The sequence below is a fragment of the Oryzias latipes genome, chromosome 17 (assembly GCF_053564925.1).
Source record: "Oryzias latipes strain Hd-rR chromosome 17, Olatipes_Hd-rR_3.1".
In the NCBI taxonomy this organism is placed as follows: domain Eukaryota; kingdom Metazoa; phylum Chordata; class Actinopteri; order Beloniformes; family Adrianichthyidae; genus Oryzias; species Oryzias latipes.
The window spans coordinates 14,838,436-14,859,769 of record NC_136253.1 but is presented as its reverse complement, the minus strand read 5'-3'; the positions used below and the strand labels follow the sequence as shown (position 1 = coordinate 14,859,769).

The 21,334-nt window shown below is 37.7% G+C and overlaps 3 protein-coding genes across 20 annotated transcripts in view; 1 reads left to right on the top strand and 2 right to left on the bottom strand.

Moving 5' to 3' along the window:
* LOC105358153 (uncharacterized) overlaps window positions 1–20,460 on the bottom strand; it is a 150,421-nt gene extending 129,961 nt beyond the window's left edge. For all 4 annotated transcript variants that reach the window (XM_078934583.1, XM_078934577.1, XM_078934576.1 and 1 more), the window contains exons 1-4: window positions 20,313–20,460; window positions 19,301–19,583; window positions 18,616–18,873; window positions 9,752–10,021 (exon numbers count right to left, since the gene is read on the bottom strand). In XM_078934583.1, coding sequence (XP_078790709.1) covers window positions 9,752–10,021; window positions 18,616–18,873; window positions 19,301–19,574 — 802 coding nt within the window. In that variant the 5' untranslated portion in view covers window positions 19,575–19,583; window positions 20,313–20,460. The remainder of the gene's footprint in view (window positions 1–9,751; window positions 10,022–18,615; window positions 18,874–19,300; window positions 19,584–20,312) is intronic.
* The window catches only part of LOC110013423 (uncharacterized), a 401,209-nt gene that overhangs the window by 156,802 nt on the left and 223,073 nt on the right, over window positions 1–21,334 (top strand). For 2 of the 13 annotated variants that reach the window (XM_023965585.2, XM_078934517.1), the window contains exon 1: window positions 20,699–20,862. The exons of 10 other annotated variants lie outside the window; for them this stretch is intronic. The gene's annotated coding sequence lies outside the window, so the exon portion shown is untranslated. Of the gene's footprint in view, window positions 1–20,698; window positions 20,863–21,334 lie in introns of those variants that run through there. One more of the 13 variants, XM_023965590.2, reaches the window with a different exon arrangement.
* LOC105356154 (uncharacterized) overlaps window positions 944–21,334 on the bottom strand; it is a 183,621-nt gene continuing 163,230 nt past the window's right edge. For all 3 annotated transcript variants that reach the window (XM_078934597.1, XM_078934596.1, XM_078934595.1), the window contains exon 3: window positions 944–4,453. In XM_078934597.1, coding sequence (XP_078790723.1) covers window positions 2,685–4,453 — 1,769 coding nt within the window. In that variant the 3' untranslated portion in view covers window positions 944–2,684. The remainder of the gene's footprint in view (window positions 4,454–21,334) is intronic.

Below are 21,334 nucleotides of genomic sequence, written 5' to 3'. Positions count from 1 at the left end.
GAGCGGACTATTTACCCTCTGTTCTGTTTGTCATTTTTTTTAGTCACTTCCTTCAGGTTTCACCCCGCATGTTATTTTGGTGGGTGCCGTATCCCACCGAGTGCTGTGCATCACAGTTACGTTGCATGTTTTCATTATTTATTGTTGTGCATGAACTGTGTTTTTTTTTGTCTGCATGCTCCTGTGGTGTCAACATTTTTATTCTACTCATGACGGGGTTTTTGTATTAATAAATCTTCGTAACCTGCTTTGTGGTAGTTTTCCCTTTCTTGGCCCCTGCAACAGAATCAAATAAACACAAAGAAAAAGTATTTTACGATCTTTTATATTCCTAATTTCTCAGTGTTTTATCAGGGTCTGTTTGGTTGAACACAAAGCTGATATACTGGAGATGGTAAATGTGTTTAGATCAGTGAGGGCAATTTCCCACGGCACACTTGATCATCTCGCACACCGGTTGAAAAACACTGGTCTACATGACCCAACTCCCAACGTTAAAGTGCCTAGGATAGCACAAGGGTTAATTATCACACTGGTTGAATATTTGGCTAAAGATGTCCTGGATCAATTTTAGGTCAGTGAATTAGATTCAACTATCAATCAGATCAGCAACCAAAACTTATGATAGGAATCAAATCCTTGTTAAAATGAATTGTTAGACCCTTAACCCTTGTTCTATCCTATGACCCCACCCTTACATTGACGTGTTCTCCCTACCATGACAAAGGTGGATAAAGGTGAAGAGGATTTCATGTAATCCATGGACACCAGTGAAGATCAGAAATCATTGAAGATCATCCCCACTGTCTAGTGGGGTCCAGATGACCCAACTCCCAATGTTGAAGTGCCTAGGATAGCACAAGGGTTGCTAGACGGTTATGATTCAACAAATGCTCAAGAAGTTTTGAAAACTAACAAATTAAAAGAATACAAAAAGAAATGCTTGGGATCAGTGTGCTTTATTTGGATATCTGCAATAAAACTTGAAAACTCTCTTAACAACAGACCACCATAATGTATAAATGTTTCATTAATAGGAAGTTATACATTTATTCAAAGTCAGATTTAAACACATTTAAGGTACATTTTACATCTTTATCAGCAGTTAACTACAGCTATGTTTATATACATATTTTTAAACATTTCATGCAAAGATAGGCAAATGGTTTTTGCACCTTCAGAAAAACATCATACTCTATTGGAGAATCTCACAATTGTATGCAAAGGTAATCTATTACTAAAAATCTACATGTGGCAAATACATCTTCCAATATTGTGAATCCTCCTGAATGCATCTGTTAGGGGTGTAATGGTACATGTAGTTGTATTGAACCATTTCGGTACGGCAATTTTGGTTTGGTTCACTTTGGTACAGTTTCAGTACTCCACCCCCACCCCACCCCCAAAATGTATAATCTTTGAGCTGAGGTGGAACTAATGTTAGCCAAGAGTTTCCGCAAATACGCTATTGGGTAACAGAGGTGACAGTAAGGCATGTGAACAGTATCAACATTGCTAATGCAGATGTGAGGCCAGAATTTGAGGACCCCCCCCCCCCCCCCCCCCCCCCCATCTCCTTACGCTCTCCTGTGTGGGGGGAACACTTTGGCTTTGTTGTGAGCATCAATGAAGGGAAAAGACAATTGGACAAGTCGAATGCTGTGTGTCGACATTGTTGCACAAAAATAGCGTGTACACCCAACACACTTTAATGACATCACACGACTGTAAAAATCAGGTCTACAAGAAAAAAGTGTGCAAGTAAAAAAAAAAAAAGCTACTTGTTTTTCAGGCCAGTGTTAATTATCCAAAGTTTTTGGTTACTGGCAACTAATACTTGTATTATTTTATCTAGCAGATCACCTACATAGGTTCACTTTATTCATTGTTATATAAAACCAATAAATGCATTTTGCAAGTAATTTTTTTTGACTTTTTGTCACAAAAAAACAAACAAACAGAAAATGTACCGAACCGAGCCCTATGAAATACTGAACCGAACCGAAATGAGATTTTAGCGTACCGTTACATTCCTAGTATCTACTGCATTGAAATATTTTTAATTTATTTGACAAAAACATGGTGCCATTTTAATATTTTTGCTTTATTCAGAATAGTCTGAATATCCAGGAAAACTATTCTTTTAAATAAAAATATGGGTTCTTGGATGTGTGAACTGTTGCATTCATGGTAAAAAACATGAGTTTGATCAAAGATTTTACATAATTTACAACATAAAATCTTCCCAATGGTGCGATTTCATCATGTGTTCTATTATAGGCAGTTAAGGAAGAGAAAGCAAAAACGAATGACACCTTTTACCAGTTTGGGTGTTCATGTAGTCAGCTAACTCTTGTGCTATCTTATGGGGTCCAGATGACCCCACCCTTACATTGACATGTTATTCCTACCATGACACAGGTGGATTAAGGTGAAGAGGATTTGAAGTGTTTTGGTTTACTACATGTGGCGTTTTACTACTGTGTGGGTTTTCATGTGGGCACATAATGAACTACTTCGCGTATAACATTCTTGACAAACTTTACAAGAATAAAGGCTTTAACCTGTGTGAGTTTTCATGATAGGTCAAATTTCTCAAGGAGACAAAAAACTTACAAATTTCACATGGAGATATGCAAGTTCTTATGTGGGCTTTTAATTTAGTACTTTGAGAAAAGTTTTTTTCACATACTTTTGCATGTGTGAGTCCTCATGTGGGCCTTTAAGGGACTGCTTTGCATGAAACCCTTCTGACATAGTTTACAAGAATAAGGCCTTTCACCTGTGTGATTTCTCATGTGTAAGGTCAAACTATTTGCATAGATGAAGGTTTTCTTACAAATGTCACAGGAATAAGTCCTCTCACCTGTGTGACTTCTCATGTGAACATTTAAGCAAGAACATTGAGTAAAACATTTTTGACAAACTTTACAAGAATAAGGCCTTTCATCTGTGTGAGTCCTCATGTGGACCTTTAAGTCTCTACTTTGCATGAAACCCTTTTGACATATTTTACAAGAATAAGGCCTTTCACCTGTGTGAGTTCTCATGTGTAAGGTCAATGCACCTGAACGGATGAAAACTTTCTTACAAATGTCACAGGAATAAGGCCTCTCACCTGTGTGAATTCTCATGTGAACATTTAAGCAAGAATGTTGAGTAAAACATTTTTGACAAACTTTACAAGAATAAGGCCTTTCACCCGTGTGAATTCTCATATGACAAGTCAAATTTCTTAAGGAGACAAAGTGTTTCTCACAAATATCACACGAAAAAAGCTTCTCACCTGTGTGAGTTCTTATGTGGGTTTTTAAGTCCCTACTTTGAGCGAAACTTTTTCCACATACTTCACAAGTAAAAGGCCTTTCACCTGTGTGAGTTCTCATATGACAGGTCAATCCACCTGAATGGACGAAACCTTTGTCACAAATCTCACAGGAAAAAGGCCTTTCTCCTGTGTGAATTCTCATGTGGATTTTCAAGTCACTACTTTTAAAGAAACTTTTTCCACATACTTCACAAGTGAAAGGCCTCTCACGCGTGTGAATTCTCATGTGAGCATTTAAGTTGGAATTTCTAGTAAAACTTTTTTCACAGACTTCACAAGAATAAGGCATTTCGCCTGTGTGTATTCTCATGTGGGCCTTTAAGTCTCTACTTTGCATGAAACCCTTTTGACAAAGTTTACAAGTAAAAGGCCTTTCACCTGTGTGAGTTCTCATGTGGATTTTCAAGTCACTACCTTTAGTGTAAATTTTTCCACAAGCTTCACAAGTGAAAGGACTTTCACCTGTGTGAGTTCTCATATGATAGGTCAAATTTCTCAAGGAGACGAGAACCTTCTTACAAATTTCACACGAAAAAAGCTTCTCACCTGTGTGAGTTCTCATGTGGAGTTTGACATTTTTCCTTTGAGTGAAATCTTCTTTACATACCTTACAAGAAAAAGGTTTCTTACCTGTAGGGGTTTTCATATGAGCTTCTGAGGTAGAACTTTGAGAGTAACTTTTTTCACAGACTTTACAAGAATAAGGCCTTTCCGACGTGTGTATTGAATCACTATGTTGAGGTAAAATGTTTCCACATGTGTCACAGGAATATGACTGACATAAGACAGCTGGACTCTCCTTCACATGAGAATCTGAAGGAGAGTCCAGCTGGACAGTCACAGCATCGCTGTTTCTGATCTGAGTGTTTGCTTCCAGAACTGGGTTCTCACTTGGTTCTGGTTTGGAGTCCATCTTTTCCTGATCATCCTCAGTGACCATGAAATCATAATTTTCCTGCTTCAGTTCCAGCTCCTCTCCTTCCTCACCGATGCAGATCTCCTCCCACTCCTCCTTTATCAGTGGAAGCTCTGGTTTCTCTTCATCCAGGCTGGAGCTCCTCTCCTGCTTCCAGAGAAGCTGCTCATCATCAGTCTCCTCCTTACAGATGTTTTTCTCTGAGAAGTCTGCAGGAACAAAGATTCAAGAGGAAAAAACATCTGAAACATTAGATAATATGACCTTATTTCCTTTACGACATAAAACATCAATGTATGCAATTTTATAATCACAGCATTTATTCACATTTTTCCACAGCTTTGTTTCATAACAGCTGCTCTAATATAATTAACACAAACAGTCACATGGAAAAGAAAGAACAGCTCCTTTCAAGAAGAACCAAACTGTTGTTCCATAAAACGTTTCTCATCTAAATGAACTCAAACATTTACATGATAACCTCTTTCATTTATGGACTGTTTTCTTGGCCATTTTGTTCTTTTTTCTTGTAAAAGTCGTTTCTTAAAGATTGTAAATGAAGCTGCTGTGTGTAATCAGTCCATCTCTGTGTAAATAGAGCTAAAAAGCTGAGCTTCAGACCTTTTGCCATGTTGTGCAGGAACAACCAGGCGTGGCTCATTTGCGGAGCGTGATGTGTGTAGGGGTACAGAGGTGCAGAGAAGCTGGTGGAGTCCACCACTCTGTAAATGACTGTCAAGAGTTTGGATCTGATGTGGACAGCTAAAGAAAGCCAGTAAGACTTAAATAGAGGACTGTCAGGATTTTCTTTAAAAACAAAAAAACTGTCATACAGCTGCATTTTGGAACATTGTCAGAGTTTAACCAGTGCAGCTAAGAACTTAACACTGAGAGGACAAACAACAGCAGACTACAGAGGTGGAAAAGGTCAAACAAAGGATGTATGGGGACTTGTGAGACAGTTTGTCTCAACTGAAGGAGGAACAGGTGTATCTGTACCCATCTGCAAGGCAGAGAAATAGAGATGGAAGAATATAAAGCAGGTTACAGTGATCAAAAATATTTAGATATATAGTTGATATATCTAAAAAAAAATATATAACAAAATTTGGATGATTAAAAAAATCAAAAGTAAATGAATATACATTTAAATGTACTCCTAATCACAAGAAGACATGTTTGTAGTTATACATACAGTAAATTACATTTTTTTATTTGATTTGATTTGAAATGGTTTATTTCAAGCAACTAAATAAGTACAATACACTAAAACAATACAATCATCAGTTATACATTCATACAATGAATTAAAATGAAAAAGCAATCCACCAAAATGCTTTTCATGTTCTTCTTCAACACTGCTTATTCTGTCACTTAAATAAAATGAAAATGGTATTTGACATTTCATTTTCACAAAGTTCTCTAGTAAATGTCTAGCACAATTCATTTAGAGATGTCTAATTTGAAAATTAAAATTGATTCAAAGAAATGCTTTTTAATTTTCAAAATGTAACTGCATCAAATGACTCAAAATTAAAATGAAAAAGCAATACTTCCAAATGCTTTTTCATTATATACTTAAAACTGCACATTCTGTGGCATAATCATGGCCGGCCCTCCCTATACGCGAATTACGCAGCCGTGTAGGGTCCCCGTCACCACCAGGGCCCCGAGGTAGCGAAAAAAAGTAAAACAAAGAAAGACCCAAATCTGGCAACCCATTTCATAGAATTTCCGTACCAACGTGCGCTCTGAATATTGTGCAGAAGAAAGTTGCCTGCACTTTTGTGATCCCCCCCTTCAACACACTTGAACCAATTTGGCAACCCAAAAAAGGACGTTACGCCCCTCTTAGCAACGATTGGTCAACATCATTGCATCTGATCCTGGCACACTGTACAGTTACGAGCGCATTGTATTTCAATAAAGTTGGGAAAAAGAAAAAAACGAGCCCATTTTGTCACACTGATCAAAGCGACAACAAGAGAACTTCATGCCAAAGATACTTTATCCATCATTAGGAGCTGAAAAAAGATGAAGAACTTCAACATCAATCACAAGATCAGTTTGGATGATGTTGGGGCCGTCTTTTTTACATTATCCAGTATTTCTATGCAGCTGCGCAATTTACGTAAATACTAATCGATCTGAGGTAAAGATTGTACATAAAACGACCCCGTTTGTCGTTATTTCCAATGGAAAACTCGAAAATAATTCTGATACCCAAGTTTCTAAGATGAGGTCGGACATGGCCTTCTAAACGGCTGAAAGCAGAGAAAAGTAAATAATGATAATGGTATGATGGCTGATAGATGTTTAAATAACTCACGTTATCGTATTGGTTAATTGTTTTGCTAACACATATTTAGTGCATTCTGCATTTTCCGGTTTATGTCATTGAAAAAACTGCTGTTTATTATAGCAGGTCAGGTAGTTTGACTTTTTCAACATTGAATGTGTCTTAAAATCTTGCATTAGCATGAAATATGGAGAGTCAAAACTGCTAAATACATAGGAAATAAAGGTTGTCATTTATAGATGATAAACAAAATAAATGTACTAATTTTAAAATCATGAACGTACAAAATAATAGATAAAGACGTGTATAAATGCTTATAGTTCCATTTATACTCAAATTATTGTTCACATTTATTATTTATAAAATGGGTACATTTTTTTCTTATTTGTATTTTGCAGTTTTGGTTTTACATAATGATGATGCTTTGCACAGTTCCGTCTCAGCCGACAGTTTCTTCTGCTCTCCAAAAGTATTGGAGGTGGTGCAGCGTCCACATCCCAAGATGTTCTTGTCATCCAGGATTATGTCATCTCAGGTAATTTTATAGCATGTAAAGTAAAAAAAAAACAGTGTCTGCATAACCCCTTATGTTCATAAACAGCAGCTGAGGAGTATGTAGTCCCAAGTTGTTCATAATAAAATGAATAAATATGACCTCATACAAATATACAATCAAACAATAAATCTCTCATAAATATATAAAAAGATCATGAATTTGTGAAAAACCTGCACACAGATTTAAATGAGCCACTAAACTAGTAGTATTCTACGACGGAGTTGTAGAATAGTAGTTGTAGTAGTATTCTGCTTTAGGTATTTTATTAGTTTTATCATTGATTATTTTATAATAATAATTTTTGTTTTTCAGCTGCAGAAGAAACTCCTGTCACCACATCTACTGTTGAAAGGGAAAACATTTGACTGTTTGACTTTTCACTGTTTGCTGTATCTTATGTTCCAGAGGCTCCAAGAGATGCCTGTTTGGAAGAGGAGCCTAGTGGATCCAAAATTCCACCTACCAGTACCTCAAATCCAGTTGGTCCAGATGAATGATGGCCAACCACACTCTCTGATCCAGTAAGAATGGATTTGGTGCAAAGAGGTCCTTTCCAGACTGAGAAAGACTCTGACTTTCCAAAATCCCCCTCATTGAGTTGTTGTGTTCTTTATGTTGGATTGTTTTATCGTTATATAATTTAGTATTAAGTTTCTGTTTTTAATAAGTTGGAGTTTTGTGAATTTCATTTGTTGAGTGCCTAATGTTACATTAATATATATATATATATATATATATATATATATATATATATATATATATATATATATATATATATATATATATATATATATATATATATATATATATATATATATATATATATTTATTATGTTTTATGCATCATTAGCATCTTAAAAACATCCTAATAATAATGCTTGTAAATGTGTTAACTAAGGAATTTAATAAATCTTATTAGACTTATTGTACTAATAAATGTCTTACTAACACCCTATAAATTCATTTATAATGCTTGTTAATGTGTTAACAAAGCTTGTTAAGGAATCTTAATATAAAGTGTTACCAATGCAACTTGTGTTTTTTTATACTTTATAATCCATTTTTGGCCTGGTGCGACTTATACTCCGCAGCGACTTTTAGTCCGGAAAATACGGTAGTTACCTTAATTCCTTTCTATTTAATGAATAACTGCAGCTTTCTAGCTTTATTCTAATGTAATTGATCAGACACAACTGAATCAAAAAGGTAAAATGTTAAGATAGGTAGAGTAAGGTAGACTGTTAAGTGTGGGCGGCCGTGGTGCGTGGGCGGCCGTGGTGCAGGGGTAGGGTGTTCGACCCATGATCGTTATATTGCAGGTTGATTCCCGCCTTGCACGCCCATTTGTCAAAGTGTCCTTGGGCAAGACATTGAACCCATCCTTGCCTCTGGTGGGAGGTTGGCACCAGTGTTCGGCAGAGGAGCCGCCGCTAGTGTGTGAGTGTGTGTGCATGGGTGAATGGGACTATGACTGTAAAGCAGTGTTTTTCAACCTTTTTTGAGCCACGTCAACACTTCAACCTTGACAAAAATCCGGCGGCACACCGGCATTCAAAAAAGTAAAATAAAACGGAGAAACTCGGTCTGTATCGATCTACAGTCCCTCCATAATCTCAGTGAATTTTTGTGATAATTATGGCAGAAAAAGCTGGAAGCTGCAGCTGTTTTTTTAAGATGTAATTAAAGTTAAGTTAAAAGATTTAAAAACTGTTTGATTTGTGGTCGTTGTGGTTTCACGACGTTAAGAGGAGAGAGTTGTGCGCCCAGATGCTCACACTGTCACTTTAACCCAATGCATCATGGGAGATGTAGTTCAATAATCCGCCGAATGTAGAGAGACTAGCGTCTCTGAGCGTCATTGTTTTGTTCACTTGTTCCACGGTCTGACACCGGATTCTGTAGAAAACTACACCGCTAAAGACGAACTTTAGCTGGTATTTTTGTTAGAACTGAAAGAATTTTTCAGCAGAATTCAGAACAAGGAAGTGAAAACTTTAACCAGTTCTTATTGGTCAGACTGATGACATGTGATTAAGATCCCAAAAATGATTGGTGGAGACAGTTAAAGGGGCGGAACTTTTCATAACGCAGCTGAAGCTGCGGCTAAATCGTGGTACCGTCATTCTTATCAAAATGTATTTAATAGAATCAAATAAACACAAAGAAAAAAGTATTTTACGATCTTTCATATTCCCAATTTCTTTGTGTTTTATCAGGGCCTGTAGGGATGAACAAAGAACTTAAATCCTGGAGATGGAAAATGTTGTTAAACCGGTTAATGAGGGAAATGTCCCACTGCACACTTGACCATCTCCCACGGCACACTAGTGTGCCGCGGCACACTGGTTGAAAAACACTGCTGTAAAGCGCTTTGGGCCTTCGAAAGAAGGTAGAAAGCGCTATATAAGTATACGCCATTTACCATTTACCAAGATCCATAGACATACTGGTTAATGCAGTAAACCAGTTCAAGATGCTCAAGCATGTCAAATTTATAAGATTAGGAAACTCCTCCACACTCACAGAGGAGCTGCTCAGGCTGGGGAGTACAGAGTCACTGACAGCAGCAGAAAACAGTGACTTTTCTCCTCCTTTGCTTTGTTTCTTAGGAATAAAAAACATTCTTAGTCAGAACAGTTACAGTTTACGTACCTATTCGTTCCAGCTTTATGACAGGAATCATGGTGATGTTCCACTGCTGATGCTGATGATCCAACAAATCAGACTTGAACTCCATCTTCACATCAGTCTCCTGATTCAGGAGCAGCTGCTCTCCCTCCTGGTTACTGCAGAGTTCCTCTGGTTCTTCTTTAATCTGTAGAGGTTCTGGTTCTGCTTGGTCCAGACTGGAATGTCTCTCCCGTTTATGGAGGTGCCATTTATTCTTATCATCACACAGATGTTGATGTTGAACATCTGGGGCTAGAAGACACAGAAAGATAATGCTTTAAAAAAGAGAGATGCATACTCACAGAGTTTACTGCTTCACCAACAAAAATGATATTAAATAGATCAACAGATGTTGATGTTGAACATTTGGGGGTAGAAGCCACAGAAAAATATGATATTAAATAGATCACAATTTTAAGTTACAAATAACGTAAATTAAACAAAGCCACCTCATTAGCATTTTAGCTGTTGTATACAAGGACACAAAATGCATTATTTAACAAATTTAAGACAATGAATGATACACAAAATATAAGCTAAGCTACATGTGATAAATTTATAGAAAATCCACTTTTTTTTTCAAAACGTCAGTTTCAGACAACTCGGAAAAAGTAAACTTTTGGACGTCCTTAGCAACGGTGGTTGTTTGCTGACTACGCCCACATTCCTTATTTGTCCATACAGCGGGGAAAATAAGTATTGAACACGTCAACATTTCTTTCAAAAAACATATTTCTAATCGAGCTATTGACATGAAATTTTCACCAGATGTCGGCATCAACCCAAGTAATGCACACATAGAAAGAAATCCAAACATTTATGTCCATAAATGAAGTAATGAGTAATAAAGTTAAATGGCACAGGGAATAAGTATTGAACACATGAAGAAAAGGAGGGGTTAAAAGGTCTGGCAAGCTAAGAAAGCAGCTGGAGTTTGTCAGTATTCAGAAGGTTAACCTGCCCCCTATTAATGCAAAGTAATATCAGCTGGTATAGTCCTGATTGATGCCTTTTAAAAAGGTTTCTCACCAGCAAGCTGTTAGACATAAGCATTGCATGATGGGTAAAAGCAAAGAGCTGTCCAAAGACCTACGCAACCTTATTGTTGCAAAACACACGAGTAAGCCCTGGCTGCAGCCTGCAGAATGGGTCAACATAGTGGAATGCTTTGAACGCAGAGGAATGTGAACATGCTGTGGAATGTTAACCCCGCCCACATTGAGCCCGTCTGCTGTGGAGTGTTAACCCCACCCACGCTGAGCCCGTGCGTTTGATTCACCTTTGTCACAGCAGTTGTGATTGCAGGAAAGGGGAAGAATCAGTGGAGCACATTTTGTGACATTGTGAATTGTATGAGGAAGAAAGAGAACAGAGGGGAGGAAAATTTGAATGGTGCAATTTTTTTTATGTATCACTCAAAAAAATGATTCAAGCCCCTCTTTCATGTAACACAATAAAGTTCTGTTTGTTTTATTTAAAAATATTTATTTTAAAAGAATGTATCTACATTTAATTGACCTAACACAAAATGTATTAATAGTTTCCCCTATAACTCCAGTAATCCAAAATAATTGAGTTCAAGTAAGGGGCATGCTGTTGAATGCTGTTTTCCTGTTTCTCTTTATTCTTTTTGCCGTCTCACGGCTACAATTTTTCACCTATTTTAACCATTGAACTATTAAAATGTTCAACTCCTTCATCTAATGCAGTGCTTCTCAAATAGTGGGGCGCGCCCCCAGGGGGGGGCACGAAGCGATGCCAGGGGGGGCGCGCGGTGGTGGCGGTTTTAGGCACAGGTTTGTCCGGTGCGCAAATTTAACGGTGACAGCGGCTCAGTGCTTGGAAAATAATCTGGTCCACTATTCGGTTCCTATTGTCTGTTCTGTCTGTCCGCGGCTGCGCGAGTGAGAACGAAAGGGGAGGGGTGGTGTGGGCCCTGTCTGCCAGGGGAATCGGGGCACGCGGACCACTGCTACCGCTGCCTGTTGCCCAAGATCACCGCTGCCCTTAGATTCCTAAGCTCATGCTAACAATGTCATTCTTTATGAACTATTGTAGACATTTTGATGACGTGTCTTTATTTTCCATCCATGTTTTCTTTGTCTGCCTGTGGTTTAGTTGGTGTCAGACAGACATAAAGACCGCAGGTAATGCAGGAAAACAGCTGCACTTTTATGAGATCAGAAATAAACAATCCGTCATTTAGAAAAAAAAAATCAGCACGTTTTTACCTATTTCTTCAGACTAAAAACGTTAAATATATTGGTGCTGCTGTGTTAATGTTTCAGATCAATTTAGATTTAATATTATTTATTGATTGAATTATTTTTTTCAGCATCAAATGGTTCAGTTGGTCAAAATGTTTCTAGTTTAAATAAGGAATGACAGATTTTTTTTATTTCAGGTACTTTCAGCTTCTTTTCTGTTTTAGACTAGAACAGGGTTTCTGTGGCTAAATAAAGTTAATATTTGTTGAAAGTGGATTTATTTTGCTTTTTTCTTTTGTTAGTGTTAAAAGATACAATTTTAGGTATACAAATTTTATAGATACTGACCTGATGTATTGTCACCGCGCGAGTGTGTCTGTGTGTGTGTGTGTGTGTGGGAGGGGGGGTTATGGGGGGGGGGGGGGTCAGGGGGGGCGCGAAACATTTTCTTTTCCTAGGGGGGGCCTGGCAAAAAATAATTGAGAAGCACTGATCTAATGTAATGGCTGGTATGACTATTAGTCCTTCAAATCCTTCGACTTTTCAAAAGTGAAAACTTTAGTTCGTTTTTTTCCACGTAAAAAATGAAACTGTGGCATGAAATCGTTTCAAGTCGGCTTCTCCCAATAAGACGATACACGAATAGCGTCATTTATAGAAATAAGGAATCTATTTATTTATAGCGGCGGCCTTGTTTCATCACCGGAGTGTAAACTCAGCGGCGTAGTTAGCGGGTTTATAATACAGAGGTTCTGAGTTCGAATCTGGCATTAGACCGTTGTTGCTTGTTTTTTTTTTCCCTTTGCCTTTCTTGATAAAATGTAGTTCGACTAACTCGATTATATTTCGTTACATGGAAGAATTTTCTTTGAGGTGGGGTTACTCATATTTATTGGGTGTAAATCCTGACAAAACAATTAAATTGAGTTCATCCAATCAGTTATTTTTTTGAGTCTGTGAGGCCAGACAGAATTTATTAACTCCCTAATACATGCACATGGAAACTTGTAAAAGGCATAAGAAGACAGGAATCACTGTATAAATTCTCTAATTCAATTAAATTTTTTTTATTTAGCGCAATGAAAAACAATAAAAAGGGGATCATGAATACAAAGAATGCATTACAAAAATACTAAACTTTAACAAACAGACTAAACTAAACTGATATTCCTGCCCTTAGACACCCCCCCCCCCTTCACGGTAAGGAAAAACTCCTTAAAAACCGGTAGGTGGCAATATTGCACATGGAAACTTGTAGAATTATTTCCCAAATAATGACTCATCTGCGATGATCCAGTCTAAACTGAGGGAAGTGACTTAAAAAAATAAAATAGAAAAGAAGTGGTCCGATCCTGCATTTGATTAGACGTGTCTCTAGCAGAGCAGACGGACTTACAGTTTTGTGTTTTAGGGGAAGTAAGGATGCTTTGTTACGTGTGGGAGACTTAGGACTGTGATCCGTCCCGCAGCTCTACGTGAACGAGCAACCGGAATTTAGGAGACGGGTCTCCCGGTAAAAGTGTGTCGGGGCAGAGCTCGGAGCGCTAGCTAACGCAGTGTGTAAGCTTCGAAGCCGAAAGGCCGCTCAGTCCTTAGAAACCGTTCACATAATCACGTGGATTTGTGTTTCCAGTCGTGTCCCGACAAAATAAAGGCTGATGTCAGTCCCACATATTTACGTGCAGCCTTTCCGCATAAAATTTATGTTCATGCTAATGTTGTTAGCCCGTATTAGCATACTGCTAATAAGTTAACCCAGGCTTTTTCCGGCTCCGTTTTTCAACAGAAGAAGCACTGACCACATGGATTAAAATTAAAATGATGAGCGAACAGGCGCTTCATAATAACCGTAACATTAATAAAAGCACGTTCAGGAGATCATCTCGTATATTACCGAGCTGACGTATAATGTAGCCGCTCGGCGAAACTAAGTTTCGCTTCCGGTTTTTAAAAACACTACTACGCATGTGCGAATGATTTATTCCGACCAAAACTTTGACCCATGTGAACTTTTTTATAATCTGAAAAAGGTTTTCTGGGCCCATGTCCACGGTTGGATTCTAATTTGACCAATAATCCTTATCAAGATATTTTGCACATGTAACCGCAGCTTATGGTGTCGACTCGCAGCGTGGCGGGGGCGTGGCATCCCGATGGTGTCACTCCATCGGGATGTCAGTCACCCATCACGATGGACGATGGTATCGTCCATCGGCACAACCCAAGTGGAAAGAACACGGGATTACCATAAACCTGCCACGGCTAGGTGCTCTTCGCAAGATTTCAGACAGAAGAGTCAGAACAATCATCAGAAGGGTTCTCCAACAGCCCAGGACCATTCGTGGAGAGCTTCAGGAAGACCTGGAATCAGCAGGTACCGTTGTTTCAAAGAAAACAATGAGTAATGCAATCAACCGCCATGGCCTCCATGCACGCACACCACGCAAGACTCCATTTTTGAAGAAGAAGCGTGTTGAAGCTCGTTTGGAGTTTGCGACACAACATTTGGATAAACCCATGACATTCTGGGAGAAGATACTCTGGTCAGATTAGACCCAAAATTGAACTCTTCGGATGTCATAAGACACAACATGTTTGGAATAAAAATGGCACCGCACATCACCCCCAAAACACCATACCAACAGTCAAGTTTGGAGGTGGGAGCATCATGGCGTGGGGCTGTTTTTCAGCATGTGGTACTGGTAGACTTCATATCATTGAAGGAATAATGACTGGAGAAAAGTATGGAGACATTCTTGATCAGAATCTGCTGTCATCTGCCAGGCTGCTGAAGATGAAAAGAGGGTGGATCTTTCAGCAAGACAACAATCCCAAGCACACAGCCAAGGTAACACTAAACTGGTTGAAGAAAAAGAAAATAAAGCTGCTAGAATGGCCCAGTCAATCACCAAACTTGAATCCAATTGAAAATCTTTGGAAAGAACTGAAGATCCGGGTTCACAGAAGAGACCCCCGGAAGCTTGAAGATTTGAAGGCGGTTTGTGTGGATGAATGGGCCAAAATCACACCCGAGCAATGTATTCGACTGGTTTCTCCACACAGGAGGCGTCTTGAGGCTGTAATCACCAACAAAGGTTTTTTCACTAAGTATTAAATAAATTTCATTAAGCGTGTTCAATACTTATTCCCTGTGCCATTTCACTTTATTACACATAACTTCATTTATGGACATAAATGTTTGGATTTCTTTCTATGTGTGCATTACTTGGGTTGATGCCGACATCTGGTGAAAATTTTGTGTCAATAGCTCGATTAGAAATATGTTTTTTGAGAGAAATGTTGACATGTCCAATACTTATTTTCCCCGCTGTATCTAGTAGGAGTGTGCCAAAATATTGATATGGTGCTATATCGCGATATTTAATCCCGTGATTGATTCTCCAAGCGTTTTTGTCAAGTATCGACCTTTTATTTATGGTTTGAAGATCATGTAAAACATTATATTAATCATCCTTTGGTAAAACGATTCTTCGGAGGGTAGGTAGGGGGCGCTCGTTGCATGATTGGCTGTCGCGGACGGACGAAGAAGAATACACAATCAAACAAAAATGGCAGAAGGGAAAAACAAGGAAATAGCGAGAGCAGCAAGTTAAAAGACGTGCCGGCTGCATTGAAGCTGCATCACCCGGAGTTGTGTGAGAAAGCCGTGGCTGTCGCTTCCCTCTTGGAAATACTGAAAAAATGATCCCTGCACTGTACGCCCAGACCAGAGCTATGGTTGAGATGGTGCTGGAAACAGCAGGAGTGTCATTCCTCCCCTTTGACCCCCCTTCTCGTCAAAGCAGCGGTAGATGAGCGGCGTCTTGACGCTAAAAAGCCTGTGGTTCTCCAGAACAACATGAACATATAAACATACATCACATGCAGCTTTTCCCCTAAAGTTTTGTTCACAAAGATGTTTACTTTTAGATGCACTTTAAGTTCATGTATTTCATCCCTGCTAATTTATTTTAAAAGCAGTTTATTTCTTAAATAACTTACAGGAAAGTTCATAGCTACCCGTTTTTTTTTTTCTGGGAGAATTTTATTTTTGTTTACACCCCAATTGCACTAAATGGTGTCATTAATTTTTAACAAAGACTCTATAATTTGCTCACAGAATTAATATCTGATTCACAACTGTAAAATAAGCAATGGCTATGGTTTTGTTTTTCAAAAGTTAATACATATGTGCCTGGCAGCTACTTGACTTATTCGTTTTTTATCCTGTTTTCAGCAATTTTGTACTAAATAATGGCACTGCTGTTCATGTTCACAAATGTTTAAACCGAATTTTACAGATATTTTTTAAAATGAAAATTGTCATTGTTTGTCAAAGACAGAGTATTACTGATTTCAGCAATGTTACACAAAAGTCTGTTTTTCATTACACCAAATAGGACACAAGTTGTTCATTATTATTGTTTAAAAAACTAAAAAGAAATGGGTAAATAATTTCCAAAAAACATTTTTTCCAAGATCTTTTTCTTAAAGTTTGACATATCGTGAGTTTTTAGAGACGATATATATCGATTATCACATCATCGCCATATCGTAATAGTATCGTTAAAGTGAGCAATGTATCACAAATTGCATCGTATCTTGAGGTACCCAATGATTCCCAGCCCTAATATCCAGTGTAATTCAATATGTTCAGTTCTAGCCATGGATGCAATGAAACCCAAAAATCGCTTCTTATTTTGGCACAAAATGGCCGCTAAACCGTAGGTTGTGTTGCAATCCCATAATAATTACAAAACTTATGTTGAAGACCAAAGCCTTGTGAGCATTTCAATGTTTGTACGGTGTCTCTAGCTAAAAGTATGTTGAAGTTATAATGGTTGTAAGAAACAAAGGTTTTAAAAGTGTAGCCAATGGAACAAAAAATAATGGAAAATCCTGGAATATCTCAGAAACTTCAAGGATTTGAAGGACTAAAAGTCAGATGTCAAAAGTCAAATGTCCGAGCGGGGTCTTGAACCGGCGACCTCATGCACCAAGACTTCCCTATGTATTAATTTTCAACGGCGCAAAATTCCTTGAAAATCCTGAAATATCTTGAAAAGTTGAAGGATTTGAAAAAACAAAAGTCATAGCAGGAATAAGCTGAAAGAGCTGAACATTTCAATAGTTGAATGGTAAAAATAGGTGAAAATTGTAGGAGTTAAGTGCCGAAAACGGCGGAAGATGAGTGTAATAAATAAAGAGAAACAGGAAAACAAAGGGTTGAATGCTTTACAGCATTAAACTAAATTAATTTCTTTGTAGCATTCCAACAATTATACTTTTTCCATTGCTTACTGTGTTTCTGTTGAGTCAGAATTGCAAATGGAAATCTTTCAAATTTTAAATGTGCTCACATTTATATGTTCATATGAAATTTTACTTTTCGAACATCAATCTGCAGCAAATTTCAGACTCAAGTTTGCTCCTACAGACGTGTGCTTTCAGATGAACGTGTCCTCCTTCTCCTGCTTTACCACGTTGCTCCTAGTGACCTCCTGGTAGAGCCCTGCGCGGGACTATTTCCTTCATCCCGCTCCCGCCCAAACCCGCAATATGTATGTCCACTCCTTCCGCACCCGCAAAACTCAGAGAATTTATTCCCGCACAGTAAGAGATGCATTGATTTTGTATCGTCTGCCATCCCGCAGGAAAAAAACACGCATTTGTATTGATATTATTAAAGAGATTCATGTCCCTCCTCCAGCCTCATCTTTTCATGCATTCCTCTTTTGTGTAATTTGCAACTTAATTATTAAATATATTTTCACAAATCCTGTTCGGTAAAAGTGTGCGTGTGTCCGCGCGCAGACAGACGGCCTGAAGCGCGCTGAACCAGCTGGTAAAGATGCAGGTGAAAGTCATTTGAGTTCATGGAGGGAACAAAAATTAATGGTTCAACAGAGCTGAAAATCTATGAATTAATTTTTTCCTGACAGAAAAATACTTTTTTTTAGCTTCAGCCTTTTCCAGTTTTGGAAAAGCACATGGTTTAAATAACTCTTTAATAAACCTTTAATAAATACAATGAAACCAAAACCATTCAGAGTTCTAAAAGATATAAATAAAACCGTCAACTGGATCCTAAAATGAACAAGAAGCCTGTGAAGAGCAGCAAGTATTGAGGAGATGTGGTCATTTTTATCTTCCATCAGTCACTATAAAGGCAGCTGCATTCTAACAGGGTATAAGAAGGGCAAACCCCTCAACCAAACGTCTCTCCTTGCACGTTATCCTCCTATATAATACCACCTAAATTATGTTTACTTTTATTTTTTTACATAGTTAACATAATTCCTTTAATTTAGATTAATGAATAACTGCAGCTTTCTAGCCTTATTCTAATGTAATTGATCAGAGACAACTGAATCAAAAAGGTAAAACACTAAGATCCATAGACATATGGATCTTAGTGTTCATCACTGGATTACTGCATGGTTAATGCAGTAATCCAGTTCAAGATGCTCAAGCATGTCAAATTTATAAGATTAGGAAACTCCTCCACACTCACAGAGGAGCTGCTCAGGCTGGAGAGTACAGAGTCACTGACAGCAGCAGAAAACAGGGACTTTTCTCCTCCTTTGCTTTGTTTCTTAGGAATAAAAAGCATTCTTAGAACAGTTACAGTTTACGTACCTATTCTTTCCAGCTTTATGACAGGAATCATGGTGATGTTCCTCTGGTGATGCTGATGATCCAACAAATCAGACTTGAACTCCATCTTCACATCAGTCTCCTGATTCAGGAGCAGCTGCTCTCCCTCCTGGTTACTGCAGAGTTCCTCTGGTTCTTCTTTAATCTGTAGAGGTTCTGGTTCTGTTTGGTCCAAACTGGAATGTCTCTTCCGTTTATGGAGGTGCCATTTATTCTTATCCTCACACAGATGCTGCTGTTCTGGGGGTAGAAGCCACAGAAAGATAATGCTTTAAAAAAAAGAGAGATGCATACTCACGGAGTTTACTGCTTGTCCAACAAAAATCATATTAAATAAATCACAATTTTAAGTTACAAAGAACATAAACTAAACAAAGTCAACTCATTTGCATTGTAGCTGTTGTATACAAAGACACCAAATGCATTATTTAACAAATTTATGACAATTAATAACACATAAACATAAGCATAATAGAAAAGTGAAAGAGTGAAGTGAAGTGAAAAAAGTGATGTTTCAACCTTATTTTAATTACATTTGAGGAATACTGTTTGTTCTTTAGACTAACAATTGCTCCTACAGATACTCATAAACACAGATGTGCTTTAACCCAATTCACTTACAGAATAAAAAAACAGAAACTTATCTGATAAGTGATACTTCACATACCTGTTTTGTGTAAGTCTGTCTCAGCATTTCTGATCCCCAGGCAGTACTGATAATGTGACAGTTCCTTGAACTGAAACATAATCCTTTTACAATCTCTGAAATTCTCTTCACATTTAGACTTTAATTCTGCATTTACATCAGCATCCTGATTCAGCCAGAGCGACTCTTCCTCCTGATTAATGCACAGTTCCTCTGGTTCCTCTTTGAATTGTGGAGGTTCTGGTTCTGCTTGGTCCAAACTGGAGGCTCTCTCCTGGTTAGAGCTGTCATTCATAATGTACTCCTTGCAAAAAGAAAAACACAAAAGAACAAAGACATTAAGACAAGAATAAAAATGTTATAGCCATTTCAAAATTGACTGTTATAACATGAAAAGTCTAGTTATACGGTAGCTGTATTGGGTCTAGTTAGGATCGGCTTGAAGTCAATAAAAATCCAGATTGTAAATTTAAAAAACTAATGTATGAAAACAGTTTTAAACTCCAAAGTACTCATTGTAAAGTTGAAAGAAATACTAACATTTGGAGAAAAAATATTTTGTATGTTTTGAAACTGTTTGAAAAAACCCTCTAAACCTGAAGCTATTACCCAGTGAAAAAAAAAAGTTTTTTAGTATCAGATGCTGTTTTATGTTTTCAACATTTGCTTTTCTGTTTCTTTCACTCCTGGCTTTCAGTCCTCAGTTTATGGTTCAACTCAAAGGAGGAAAAGATAATACAAAATCATTGACAAAACCATATTTGGCACAGTATATCGTTTTAACCTCTGTTTTAAGACCTTATTTAAATGGATGATCAAAGCATTTATCATACAGACATGCCCTTAATGCATGATGGTCACGTGACGATGGCGCTATGCATCGTCTTTGAATGGATAATGTTAACGTGCTGAGCAGGGACAGGGTTCAAACAACAGTTTTCAGAATCTCTCTTAACAACTAGATTGAACGCGTATCTTCAAACTATTTTTTTTTTTACTTGTGGCTGTTTTAGACTTTCACAGAAATACATACCGCCTCTTAGGAAGTTTAACTACTGCTTTAAGACGATTTCCATCGATCTTTCCTCCTTCCGAAGATCTTTTACAGCAAAACATGTGAAGTCTTTACCACTGCGTGAACTAACCATACTTAAACAAAAGGCCGTTACTAAACCGGAAACGATTCGCTGCTTTCACATCCAGTCACGAGCATCTATGGGCAAGGAGGTTTGAGGGGGGAAATGAAACTTGTTTTAAATAAATTTTAGCTTTCCTGGCGGTATGAATTAACAACATGTGCATGCGTCCGTATTATGAAACAAGCTCTTTGAAAAAAATATATATATATATTTTTTATTTTTCCCACTCAAACATCCTTGCCCATAGGGGGCGGTGATGCTCATGACTGGTTGTAAAAGCAGACAATCGTTTCCGGTTAGGTCACTGCGCTTTGTTACGGTATGGTTCGTTCACGCGTTGTTAAAGACTTCACATTTTTGATGAAAATGTTGAAAAGGATCTTTGGAAGGAGGACAGATCGACGGAAATCCTACTAAAGCTTTAGTTGAACTTCCTAATAGGCGGTATGTATTTCTGTGAACCTCTAAAACAGCCACTAGTGAAAATAAGAGAACTCCTTTTTAGTTTGAAGATTCGTCGAATCTAGTTATTTTTGATATTATATCATTTTTGTTAAAATTCTGAAACCTGTCCCTGCTCATTGTTGCGCATGTAAGCGTTAACAGATTATATTACCAGGCATTAAGGGCATTTCTGTTTATCAATGCCTTGATCAACCATTAATAGATCTTAAAACAGTCAGAGGTTAAAACGATATACTGTGTACCAAATGTGTTTTTTTTCCAATGGTTTTGTTTTATCTCCAAGACATGAATTATTTGCTTTTCTTTTCCATGCGTTCATTCAATCAGCGTCACACTTAATTTCTGGCTTCTTCCCCTCATAACATTTTTTTTAAATCAAACTCCTCCTTTAGGAACAGTTAGTTATTTTCTCTTTTCATCCACGTCCAGATAAAACAACTTGAACGCGTTT